This window comes from Entelurus aequoreus, linkage group LG21 (genome assembly GCF_033978785.1).
Source record: "Entelurus aequoreus isolate RoL-2023_Sb linkage group LG21, RoL_Eaeq_v1.1, whole genome shotgun sequence".
NCBI lineage: Eukaryota > Metazoa > Chordata > Actinopteri > Syngnathiformes > Syngnathidae > Entelurus > Entelurus aequoreus.
Genome location: NC_084751.1, coordinates 9,162,078 through 9,174,683, shown reverse-complemented (window position 1 = coordinate 9,174,683; position 12,606 = coordinate 9,162,078). Strand labels below are relative to the sequence as shown.

The window sequence follows — 12,606 nt, the reverse complement described above, 5'->3', positions numbered from 1 at the left end:
CACAAATGTTCGACGCCAGTGTTGACCTCGCTTATGTCTCACAAATGTTCGACGCCAGTGTTGACCTCGCTTATGTCTCACAAATGTTCGACGCCAGTGTTGACCTCGCTTATGTCTCACAAATGTTCGACGCCAGTGTTGACCTCGCTGATGTCTCACAAATGTTCGACGCCAGTGTTGACCTCGCTGATGTCTCACAAATGTTCGACGCCAGTGTTGACCTCGCTTATGTCTCACAAATGTTCGACGCCAGTGTTGACCTCGCTTATGTCTCACAAATGTTCGACGCCAGTGTTGACCTCGCTGATGTCTCACAAATGTTCGACGCCAATGTTGGCCTCGCTGATGTCTCACAAATGTTCGACGCCAGTGTTGACCTCGCTTATGTCTCACAAATGTTCGATGCCAGTGTTGACCTCGCTTATGTCTCACAAATGTTCGACGCCAGTGTTGACCTCGCTGATGTCTCACAAATGTTCGACGCCAGTGTTGACCTCGCTGATGTCTCACAAATGTTCGACGCCAGTGTTGACCTCGCTTATGTCTCACAAATGTTCGACGCCAGTGTTGACCTCGCTGATGTCTCACAAATGTTCGACGCCAGTGTTGACCTCGCTGATGTCTCACAAATGTTCGACGCCAGTGTTGACCTCGCTGATGTCTCACAAATGTTCGACGCCAGTGTTGACCTCGCTTATGTCTCACAAATGTTCGACGCCAGTGTTGACCTCGCTGATGTCTCACAAATGTTCGACGCCAGTGTTGACCTCGCTGATGTCTCACAAATGTTCGACGCCAGTGTTGACCTCGCTGATGTCTCACAAATGTTCGACGCCAGTGTTGACCTCGCTGATGTCTCACAAATGTTCGACGCCAGTGTTGACCTCGCTTATGTCTCACAAATGTTCGACGCCAGTGTTGACCTCGCTTATGTCTCACAAATGTTCGACGCCAGTGTTGACCTCGCTTATGTCTCACAAATGTTCAACGCCAGTGTTGACCTCGCTTATGTCTCACAAATGTTCGACGCCAGGGAAGAGCGACCCCTTCTGTGTCCTGGAACTGAACAACGACCGGCTGCAGACACACACCGTCTACAAGAACCTCAACCCAGAGTGGAACAAAGTCTTCACCTTGTGAGGCTCCTCCATACACGCTCTGGCATATATGTGTGTGCGTGTGTGTGTGCGCGTGTGTGTGCGTGTGTGTGTGTGCGTGTGTGTGTGTGCGTGTGAGTGTGTGTGTGCGTGTGTGTGTGCGTGCGTGTGTGCGCGTATGTGTGCGTGTGCGTGTGTGTGCCCGGGTGCGTGAGGGTGTGTGTGCGTGTGCGTGCGTATGTGTGCGTGTGTGTGTGTGCCCGGGTGCGTGAGGGTGTGTGTGCGTGTGCGTGTGAGTGTGTGCGTGCGTATGTGTGCGTGTGAGTGTGTGCGTGCGTATGTGTGCATGTGTGTGTGTGCGTGTGAGTGTGTGCGTACGTATGTGTGCGTGTGTGTATGTGCGTAAGTGTGCATGTGAGTGTGTGTGTGTGTGCGTATTAATGCGTGTGTGTGTGTGTAAGTGTGCTAGCGTGTGTGTGCATGTGTGTGTGAGTGCGTGTGAGTTTGTGTGTGTGTACGTGTGCGTGTGAGTGTGTGTGCGTATGTGTGCATGTGAGTGTGTGTGCGCGTGTGCATATGTGTGCGAATGTGTGTGAGTGCATGTGTGTTTGTGTGTGTGTGTGAGTGTGTGAGGGCGTATATGTGCGTGGGTGTGTGTTTACGTTTGTGTGCATGTGTGTGTGTGCGTGTGTGTGAGTGTGTGTGTGTGTGCGTATTAATGCGTGTGTGTGTGTGTGTGTGTGTGTAAGTGTGCGAGTGTGTGTGTGAGTGCGTGTGCGTTTGTGTGTGTGTACGTGTGAGTGTGTGTGCATATGTGTGCATGTGAGTGTGTGTGCGTGTGTGTGTGTGTGTGTTTGCGTGTGTGTGTTTGCGTATGTGTGCATGTGTGTGTGAGTGTGTGTGTGCGTATTAATGCGTGTGTGTGTGTGTGTGTGTGTGTCTGTGTGTGTGCGTGTGTGTATGTATGCGAGTGTGTATGTGTGCGAGTGTGTGTATGTGTGCGAGTGTGTGTGTGCATGTGTGTGTGAGGGCGCGTGCGTTGTGTGCGTGTGAGAGTGTGTACGTGTGTGAGTGTGTGTGTGTGTGTAAGTGTGCGAGTGTGTGTATGTGTGTGAGTGCGTGTGCGTTTGTGTGTGTGTACGTGTGAGTGTGTGTGCGTATGTGTGCATGTGAGTGTGTGTGCGTGTGTGTGTGTGTTTGCGTATGTGTGCATGTGTGTGTGAGTGTGTGTGTGCGTATTAATGCGTGTGTGTGTGTGTGTCTGTGTGTGTGCGTGTGTGTATGTATGCGAGTGTGTATGTGTGCGAGTGTGTGTATGTGTGCGAGTGTGTGTATGTGTGCGAGTGTGTGTGTGCATGTGTGTGTGAGGGCGCGTGCGTTGTGTGCGTGTGAGAGTGTGTACGTGTGTGAGTGTGTGTGTGTGCGTGTGCGTGTGTGTGTGTTTGCGTATGTGTGCATGTGTGTGTGTGCGTGTGAGTGTGTGTGTGCGTATTAATGCGTGTGTGTGTGTGTGTGTGTGTGTGCGTGTGTGCGTGTGTGTATGTGTGCGAGTGTGTGTATGTGTGCAAGTGTGTGTATGTGTGCAAGTGTGTGTGTGCATGTGTGTGTGAGGGCGCGTGCGTTTGTGAGAGTGTGTACGTGTGTGAGTGTGTGTGTGTGTGCGTGTGTGTGTGTGTGTGTGTGTGCATGTGCATATGTGTGCATGTGTGTGGGTGTGTGTCTGCGCATGTGAGTGTCCTCCATACACGCTCTGATGTATATGAACATATACTGAAGTGTGTGAGTGTGTGTGTGTGTGTGTGTGTGTGTGTGTGTGTGTGTGTGTGTGTGCATGCACGTGTGTGTGTGTGTTTGTGTGTGTGTGTGTGTGTGTGTGTTAGTAACGTGAAGGACATTCACTCTGTGCTGGAAGTCACAGTGTTGGATGAGGACAGAGACCGGAGTGCAGACTTCCTGGGGAAAGTGGCCATACCTTTGTTACACGTGAGTCTGCTCGTGTCTGTGACGGTGCATCAGCTGTCAGCATGACGGTGTGTGTGTGTGTGTGTGTGTGTGTGTGTGTGTGTGCGTGCGTGCGTGCGTGCGTGCGTGCGTGCGTGCGTGCGTGCGTGCGTGCGTGCGTGCGTGCGTGTGTGTGGCAGGTCAACAACGGCCAGCAGAAGCCGTACGCCTTGAAGGACAAAGAGCTGAAGGTTCCCACAAAAGGACTGGTCTTCCTGGAAATCGACATCGTCTACAACACGGTCAGTTCCACCCCCAACATCACCTGGTCCTCGCCGAGTCACGTGACCTCCTGTTTGTCGCCAGGTCAAGGCGGCGTTGAGGACGGTGACCCCCGCCGAGCAGAAGTTCATCAAAGAAGAGCCCAAAGTCTCCGTAAATGTGCGTTCATGTCTTTACTCGGCCGCCGCAAAAGGGGCGGGGCCAACTGGAAAAAAAAGCGTCCTGTTGTTGTGTCAGATGCTGCGTCAGAACTTCATGCGTGTAAGGAGGAGCATCATGGTGGTCCTCAGCTGGGGGGCTTACGTCAATAGCTGCTTTGAGTGGGAGTCATCGCAGAGGAGCGTCATCTCCTTCCTGGTAACACACACACACACACACACACACACAATGACGTGCCTGACATTGGCCCCGCCCCCTCAGCTTTTCGTGGTGGGGGTGTGGCACTTTGAGCTCTTCATGCTGCCACTGGCGTTGCTGCTGCTGCTGGTCTGGAGCTTCTTCTCCTCGGGGAGCCGAGACGCCGCCACGGACACGGTGAGACGTCACGCTGCACAGAACTTTCAGAAGACCTTCCTGGTTTTAACCTTCCCTCGCCGCCGCAGTCCGTGGACGCCATGTCGGAGTGGGACGACGACGACGACGTCGACGACAAGGTGACCGCGTCGGGAGTTGGCGTGGCGTGACGGCGAATGACGCGTGTTGTGGGGCGGTATAGCTCGGTTGGTAGAGCGGCCGTGCCAGCAACTTGAGGGTTGCAGGTTCGATCCCCGCTTCCGCCATCCTAGTCACTGCCGTTGTGTCCTTGGGCAAGACACTTTACCCACCTGCTCCCAGTGCCACCCACACTGGTTTGAATGTAACTTAGATATTGGGTTTCACTATGTAAAGCGCTTTGAGTCACTTGAGAAAAAGCGCTATATAAATGTAATTCACTTCACTTCACTTCACTTGTCTTTCCGCCAGGATGCTGAGCCACGAGGCTTCATGGACAAACTGTACGCCGTCCAGGACATCTTGATCAGCGTACAGAACATGCTGGACCAGGCGGCGTCCTTCGCTGAGAGGCTCAAGAAGTAAGTAACGTACTTTCCAGAGCATAGGGCGCATCGGGTTATAAGGCGCACTGTCGATGAATGGTCTATTTTCAATCTTTTTTCATATATAAGGATTATAGGGCGCATTAAAGGAGTCATATTATTATTAAATTTTTCTAAATGTCTTCCTTGTGGTCTACATCAGTGGTCCCCACGGCCCGGTACCGGTCCGCGGACCGATTGGTACCGGGCCGCACAAGAATTTTTTTTTTTTTTTTTTTTTAATGAAATCAACATAAAAAACACAATATATACATTATATATCAATATAGATCAATACAGTCTGCAGGGATACAGTCTGTAAGCACACATGATTGTATTTATTTATGTAAAAAAAAAAAAAAAATTTTTTTTTTTTTAATGAAATCAACATAAAAAACACAATATATACATTATATATCAATATAGATCAATACAGTCTGCAGGGATACAGTCTGTAAGCACACATGATTGTATTTATTTATGTAAAAAAAAAAAAAAAAAATTTTTTTTTTTTTAATGAAATCAACATAAAAAACACAATATATACATTATATATCAATATAGATCAATACAGTCTGCAGGGATACAGTCTGTAAGCACACATGATTGTATTTATTTATGTAAAAAAAAAAATATATATATATATATATATTTTTTTTTTAATGAAATCAACATAAAAAACACAATATATACATTATATATCGATATAGATCAATACAGTCTGCAGGGATACAGTCTGTAAGCACACATGATTGTATTTATTTATGTAAAAAAAAAAAAAATTTTTTTTTTTAAATGAAATCAACATAAAAAACACAATATATACATTATATATCAATATAGATCAATACAGTCTGCAGGGATACAGTCTGTAAGCACACATGATTGTATTTATTTATGTAAAAAAAAAAAAAATATTATTATTATTTTTTTTTTAATGAAATCAACATAAAAAACACAATATATACATTATATATCAATATAGATCAATACAGTCTGCAGGGATACAGTCTGTAAGCACACATGATTGTATTTATGTAAAAAAAATATATATATATTTTTTTTTTTTTTTTTTTTAATGAAATCAACATAAAAAACACAATATATACATTCTATATCAATATAGATCAATACAGTCTGCAGGGATACAGTCTGTTAGCACACATGATTGTATTTATTTATGTAAAAAAAAAAAAAAAAATTTTTTTTTTTTAATGAAATCAACATAAAAAACACAATACATACATTATATATCAATATAGATCAATACAGTCTGCAGGGATACAGTCTGTAAGCACACATGATTGTATTTATTTATGTAAAAAAAAAAAAAAAATTATTATTATTTTTTTTTTAATGAAATCAACATAAAAAACACAATATATACATTCTATATCAATATAGATCAATACAGTCTGCAGGGATACAGTCTGTAAGCACACATGATTGTATTTATTTATGTAAAAAAAAAAAAAAAAAATTTTTTTTTTTAATGAAATCAACATAAAAAACACAATATATACATTCTATATCAATATAGATCAATACAGTCTGCAGGGATACAGTCTGTAAGCACACATGATTGTATTTATTTATGTAAAAAAAAAAAAAAAAAAATTTTTTTTTTTTAATGAAATCAACATAAAAAACACAATACATACATTATATATCAATATAGATCAATACAGTCTGCAGGGATACAGTCTGTAAGCACACATGATTGTATTTATTTATGTAAAAAAAAAAAAAAAAAATTTTTTTTTTTTTTTTTTTTTTTAATGAAATCAACATAAAAAACACAATATATACATTATATATCAATATAGATCAATACAGTCTGCAGGGATACAGTCTGTAAGCACACATGATTGTATTTATTTATGTAAAAAAAAAAAAAATTTTTTTTTTTTTTTTTTTTTTTAATGAAATCAACATAAAAAACACAATACATACATTATATATCAATATAGATCAATACAGTCTGCAGGGATACAGTCTGTAAGCACACATGATTGTATTTATTTATGTAAAAAAAAAAAGTTTTTTTTTTTTTTTTTAAATACACGCCCCCCCCACCCCCCACCGGTCCGTGGGACAAATTTTCAAGCGTTGACCGGTCCGCAGTTACAAAAAGGTTGGGGACCACTGGTCTACATAACATGTAATGGCGGTTCTTTGCTCAAAATGTTGCATAGATGATGTTTTACGCATCATCTTCAAGCCGCTTTCTGACAGTCGCTTCAGGATGCGCCGTTTTGTGGGCGGTCTTATTTACGTGCCTCCACTACGACAGCGTCTTCTCCCCGTCATCTTTGTTGTAGCGGTGTAGCGTGCAAGGACGGGAGTTGAAGAAGTGTCAAAAGATGGAGCTAACTGTTTCAATGACATTCAGACTTTACTTCAATCAATAACGGAGCAGCATCTTCTCATCCGCCGGAAATGTGTCCCGTAAAAAAAAAACGTCCGACCGGAACTCTCTAATAACTAAAGTTCCTTGGGTGAATAATGTAAAGTCACTACACCGGTATGTTTTAGTGTTTTCATGGCGAGTCTACTGACAGATATAAGTAAGAACTTTACACTACCGTATTTCCTTGAATTGGCGCAGGGAATATAGTATTCGCACGTCTAGAATTATTGCCGGGTCAAACTCGTTTGTCAAAATAATTAACGCATGCTTGGCCTTATCGCCGGTTCATTATTAACGCTGGATCAAATTCGTTTCGCAAAATATTAATTTTATTATCGCATGTCTATAATTTTCGCCGGGTCAAACTCGTTTCGCAAAATATTTAGCATATGGCTAGAACTTCCGCCGGGTCAAATTCGTTACGTCACGAGTGACGCTTTACCTGTCCTCATTTTCAAAATGGAGGAAGCTGCTTTCAGTAGTTTGCAATCGCACAAAGGAAAAAAGATAAAGAGCTATTCAGTAGGATTTAAGGTCCAAGCTATTGAATACCGGTACAGTATGCTAAAAAGAACAGTAAGCAGCTATGTTTTATTAATATACCGTAGCTGCGTGTGTCAAATACGGTATGAGTCATTAAATGACTCCCGCCTCCTGGTGGTAGAGGGCGCTAGTGATCCTTCTTGCGACTTCCGGTACTGCAGAAGAAGTGACAACACGCAGCAACAGATCGTCTCTTTTTTTTCCTCTCGCCTGAACTTTTAACATGGAGGATTACATACCGGTATCTAAAATAAAACAGTTTTCTAAACTGGACTTTCAATGGAAGCAGGAGGTAATAATTAAAGGAATATCTCCATCGAGACAGAGAGACTTTTAAAACTGAAGAAAGAAAATAAGGAAGACTTCTATAAACAAGTTATCGATGCTTTTGGTCAGAAGGAGCTGCAAATGGACTCCATTTATAAGTACAGGTAAGACCATAGTAACGTTTTTTTTAATTTAATGTGCTTTTCATGATGGTATGCTTACATCACACTCAAAGCGCACGCCTAAATTTACCGCATTCCTTTTGAGAAGAGGTTTTAAAATAATTAGCGCATGCACGGCCATCCCGCAGGCTTCCGGTAAACGCCGGAGTGACAGGAGGTTTTAAATTAATTAGCGCCCCTGCGGCTATTCAAGGAAATACGCTACTTTATATTAGAAATGGCAACAGCGGAGGATGAATGTCCCATAACAAGAAGATAGAGAAAAAGAAGAAGCTTATCGACTACGGCGTCGCCACGGACTACAAAGGCGGACGTGCGCACTTTTTCAGTACTTATGCAGATCCCAAATACAGATCAGCAGGTACCAAAAGGGAAGAAAATTTTCTTTTGCATAATATTGCGAAACAAAACGCCAGATAATATGTCTTACCTTATACACACACCATAATAATACTCCTATGTTGAAGCACAGTACAATCCATCAAGCGGTGTGGCTTCATAGCTTACCAAAGTCCTACTAAAACATTTTGATACATTTTTGAGCGCCGTGTGTAATGTTCTATATTTTCAAAGGAACATATAAAATGTTGGTGTTGTTTACTTGAGTCATATTGCAGTCTTACACATATCTCTTATGTTTGACTGCCATCTACTGGTCACACTTATCATTACACCACGTACCAAATAAAATAGCTTTGAGGTCGGTAAGCAAAAGCATAATTATTCCGTACATCAGGCGATTTTTGAGAAAATGAAAGGATTTTAAGTGCACCTTATAGTCTGGAAAATACGGTAGTTGTAATGACATGTTGTCCTCATTGGACATCCTGCCAGCAGAGGGCGCTGTCAGTCAGAGCAGACTAGCTTTACAGCAATAAAGATATAACCAGGATGTAAATAGGAAGTGTGGAGAATGCATATATTTTTAAGAGTTCTTTCTTCATTCATAGTCATGTCTAAAGGCCTACTGAAAGCCACTACTAGCGACCACGCAGTCTGATAGTTTATATATCAATGATGAAATCTTAACATTGCAACACATGCCAATACGGCCGGGTTAACTTATAAAGTGACATTTTAAATTTCCCGCTAAACTTCCGCTTGAAAACGTCTATGTATGATGACGTATGCGCGTGACGTTAATGGTTGAAACGGAAGTATTCGGACACCATTGAATCCAATACAAAAAGCTCGGTTTTCATCGCTAAATTCCACAGTATTCTGGACATCTGCGTTGGTGAATCTTTTGCAATTTGTTTAATGAACAATGGAGACTGCAAAGAAGAAAGCTGTAGGTGGGATCGGTGTATTAGCGGCTGGCTGCAGCAACACAACCAGGAGGACTTTGACTTGGATAGCAGACGCGCTATCCGACGCTAGCCGCCGACCGCACGGAAGATCGGGTGAAGTCCTTCGTCGCGCCGTCGATCGCTGGAACGCAGGTGAGCACGGGTGTTGATGAGCAGATGAGGGCTGGCTGGCGTAGGTGGATAGCTAATGTTTTTAGCATAGCTCTGTGAGGTCCCGTTGCTAAGTTAGCTTCAATGGCGTCGTTAGCAACAGCATTGTTAAGCTTCGCCAGGCTGGAAAGCATTAACCGTGTAGTTACATGTCCATGGTTTAATAGTATTGTTGATTTTCTGTCTATCCTTCCAGTCAGGGGTTTATTTATTTTGTTTCTATATACAGTTAAGCCCGATGCTATCACGTTAGCTCCGTAGCTAAAGTAGCTAAAGTCTTTCCGTTTGACTTTCAGACCGCTTCTAGATGCCGCTATTAACGGACTGTAGGACTGGTCTCCTAACGCTTTAGTAAAACTTGATAATATTCCTATTCTGTCTTGATGGTCCTTCTTACTCTGCATATATGTCATCTGAAAGAACTTGGGATTGACCAGTGACTTTAATTCCCTGAGAGGAAGACTGGTCAGACGCCACAGAAGCCATTTCCTTAGCCTCTACTTTTATTCCGTTTAAAGAACAAATTGGTGTCTGCTTTCTGTCATCTGAAGTGTTTGTGAAGGTTCTAAAAGTCTTCAGTGACTCGTTGTGTTGTCAGCGTGCTAAACTGGACCGTGCCTTTCCTGAGCTGCTTGGCCATCGCCGCCCTGTGTTTGGCGACGCTGTTGCTTTACCTCGTCCCGCTGCGCTACGTCGTGCTAGCATGGGGTGAGCTAACACACATTAGCACGCACATTAGCACGCACGCGTGCACGCTCAAACTCTGCATCTCCAGGGGTGAACAAGTTCACCAAGAAGCTGCGCGACCCGTACATGATCAACAACAACGAGCTGCTGGACTTCCTGTCCCGCGTGCCGTCCGACGTCCAGGTGGTGAGTGGCTTTCAGTGGCACTTTCCGGAACATTGGGAAGGCACGGAGCGTCCGTGACCGACTCGTGGCGACCCTCAAGGCTCTTTCTCCTCTGCCCCTCTTCACTCTCCATGACAGATGCAGTATCGCCAGCTGAAGGTGGACTCAAGTCAAAGTCCGAACAAGCGCAGGAGGACCAACCCAAGCTAGCTAACGCAAAGCTAGAAAAACAACGAGAGTTTATTCATATCAGGGATCTTCAACGTTTTCCAGGCCAAGGACCCTGAAATCACTCCACTTATACATCTTGTATAACATTGTGATTTCAATCAAAGACGTCCAAAAGTTACCTTGTTATTGTGCAATGCTAACAGTACAGCGCCCCTAATTGCTAGCAAGCATGCTAATTACAGCGCTAATTGTTAGCTATCTTAATTGCGGACTTGAATATAATAATGTAATTATTTATTCCCGTTTTTGCTTCAAACCTGCAAGGTGGTCCTCTTACTGCCAGTTTTAATCTACACCAAAGTGTGTAGGATCAGTGTTAAAGTATGTTTAAAGACAGGAAAAATATGACGAAACTATCCATCCATCCATTTTCTTCCGCTTATCCGAGGTCGGGTCGCGGGGGCAGCAGCCTGAGCAGAGAAGCCCAGACTTCCCTTTCCCCAGCCACTTCGTCCAGCTCCTCCCGGGGGATCCTGAGGCGTTCCCAGGCCAGCCGGGAGACATAGTCTTCCCAACATGTCTAGATGAGGCAATTCCTGAAGGAATTGCGTGTGAATGCTCCAATGTTGAAGTTGAACTGAAATCCTGGAATTTTTTTATAAATGTTGAAGTACAGCACACAATTCCCAGGCTGAATATTTGGAAGTTGGAACAGTTTGAATCAGATGAAAAATGTGGGAGTTGTGGAACTTTGAAGAATGTCCCGAAATTCCCCAAAATTTGGGAATTTCGGGAAAAGCTGGAATTTATTTGAAAATGGTAAAAAAAAACTTGAATGGTCTAAATGAGTTGGAATGGTTGGTGTTGGAATTTTTCAAATCTTACATTTCAGGAAAAATATAATGTATCGAGATGAGGCAATTCCTGAAGGAATTGCGTGTGAATGCTCCAATGTTGAAGTTGAACTGAAATCCTGGAATTTTTTTTTACAATTGTTGAAGTAGAGCACACAATTCCCCAAATAGGCTGAATATTTGGAAGTTGGAACAGATTGACGCAGATGAAAAATGTGGGCGTTGTGGAACTTTGAAGAATGTCCCATTTCCAAAAAATTCGGGCATTTCGAGAAAAGCGGGAATTTATTTGAAAATGGCAAAAACTTGAATGGTCTGAATGAGTTGAAATGGTTGGTGTTGGGATTTTTCAAATCGGTCGAGAAATGTTGAAGTAGTAACATTTTTAACTGAGAATTGGTATCATGGAATTCCTGGAATTTTGGGAAAACTGGGAATTTTTCCAGTTCAAAAAACAACTTTGTTTTTTTGCCCTGATCAAGAGGAATGTTTTGACGGTGGAACGGTTGAAGAGCGTTGAAAAATGTGGAAGGAGTAGTCGCCAGAAAAAAGGGTGGAAATAGGGTTTTGGAAAACCAGGAATTCTGGAAAATCCTGGATTTATTTTGAACCTGTAAAAAAAGTACTTTATAAATTTCCAGGATGGTGGAATGTGTTTAAAGTGGAATGGGTTGAAAAATGTGGAAATGGTGGAAGTTTGAAAAATGTCCAGGAAAACCTGGAATTCTGGGAAATCTGGGAATTTTTGGAATTTGTCAAGGGAAAGCCTGAAATTCCCGACTAGGCTGAACAGTTTGAAGTTGGAACAGTTTGAATTGGATGAAAAATGTGGAAGGTAGAGCGCGCCAAAATCTGGAGAATAATAATAATAATAATAAATAGATGAATTTTCCTGTAGAAAAGCAAATATGTGAATGTTTTGGAGTATTCACACAACAACATATTTTAAACGGATCCCCTTTAAAGACCTCTGGATGACATCATCGATGTAGTTTCATTCTGGATGACATCATCGATGTAGTTCCATTCTGGATGACATCATCGATGTAGTTTCATTCTGGATGACATCGATGTACTTTCATTCTGGATGACATCATCGATGTAGTTTCATTCTGGATGACATCATCGATGTAGTTCCATTTTGGATGACATCATCGATGTACTTTCATTCTGGATGACATCATCGATGTAGTTCCATTCTGGATGACATCATCGATGTAGTTCCATTCTGGATGACATCATCGATGTACTTTCATTCTGGATGACATCATCGATGTACTTTCATTCTGGATGACATCATCGATGTACTTTCATTCTGGATGACATCATCGATGTAGTTCCATTCTGGATGACATCATCGATGTACTTTCATTCTGGATGACATCATCGATGTAGTTCCATCCTGGATGACATCATCGATGTAGTTCCATTCTGGATGACATCATCGATGTACTTTCATTCTGGATGACAT

The 12,606-nt window shown here is 42.7% G+C and overlaps 1 protein-coding gene across 3 annotated transcripts in view; it reads left to right on the top strand.

The window, feature by feature from the left end:
• The window catches only part of LOC133638304 (multiple C2 and transmembrane domain-containing protein 1-like), a 40,413-nt gene extending 27,994 nt beyond the window's left edge, over nucleotides 1-12,419 (top strand). For 2 of the 3 annotated variants that reach the window (XM_062030774.1, XM_062030773.1), the window contains 11 exons: nucleotides 1,034-1,136; nucleotides 2,978-3,080; nucleotides 3,239-3,340; nucleotides 3,405-3,479; nucleotides 3,558-3,677; nucleotides 3,741-3,854; nucleotides 3,923-3,973; nucleotides 4,284-4,393; nucleotides 9,857-9,966; nucleotides 10,034-10,131; nucleotides 10,249-12,419. In XM_062030774.1, the coding sequence (XP_061886758.1) occupies nucleotides 1,034-1,136; nucleotides 2,978-3,080; nucleotides 3,239-3,340; nucleotides 3,405-3,479; nucleotides 3,558-3,677; nucleotides 3,741-3,854; nucleotides 3,923-3,973; nucleotides 4,284-4,393; nucleotides 9,857-9,966; nucleotides 10,034-10,131; nucleotides 10,249-10,320 (1,058 nt within the window). In that variant the 3' untranslated portion in view covers nucleotides 10,321-12,419. Of the gene's footprint in view, nucleotides 1-1,033; nucleotides 1,137-2,977; nucleotides 3,081-3,238; nucleotides 3,341-3,404; nucleotides 3,480-3,557; nucleotides 3,678-3,740; nucleotides 3,855-3,922; nucleotides 3,974-4,283; nucleotides 4,394-9,837; nucleotides 9,967-10,033; nucleotides 10,132-10,248 lie in introns of all 3 variants that reach the window. The other variant, XM_062030772.1, reaches the window with a different exon arrangement.
• The last annotated feature ends 187 nt before the right edge of the window (nucleotides 12,420-12,606 follow it).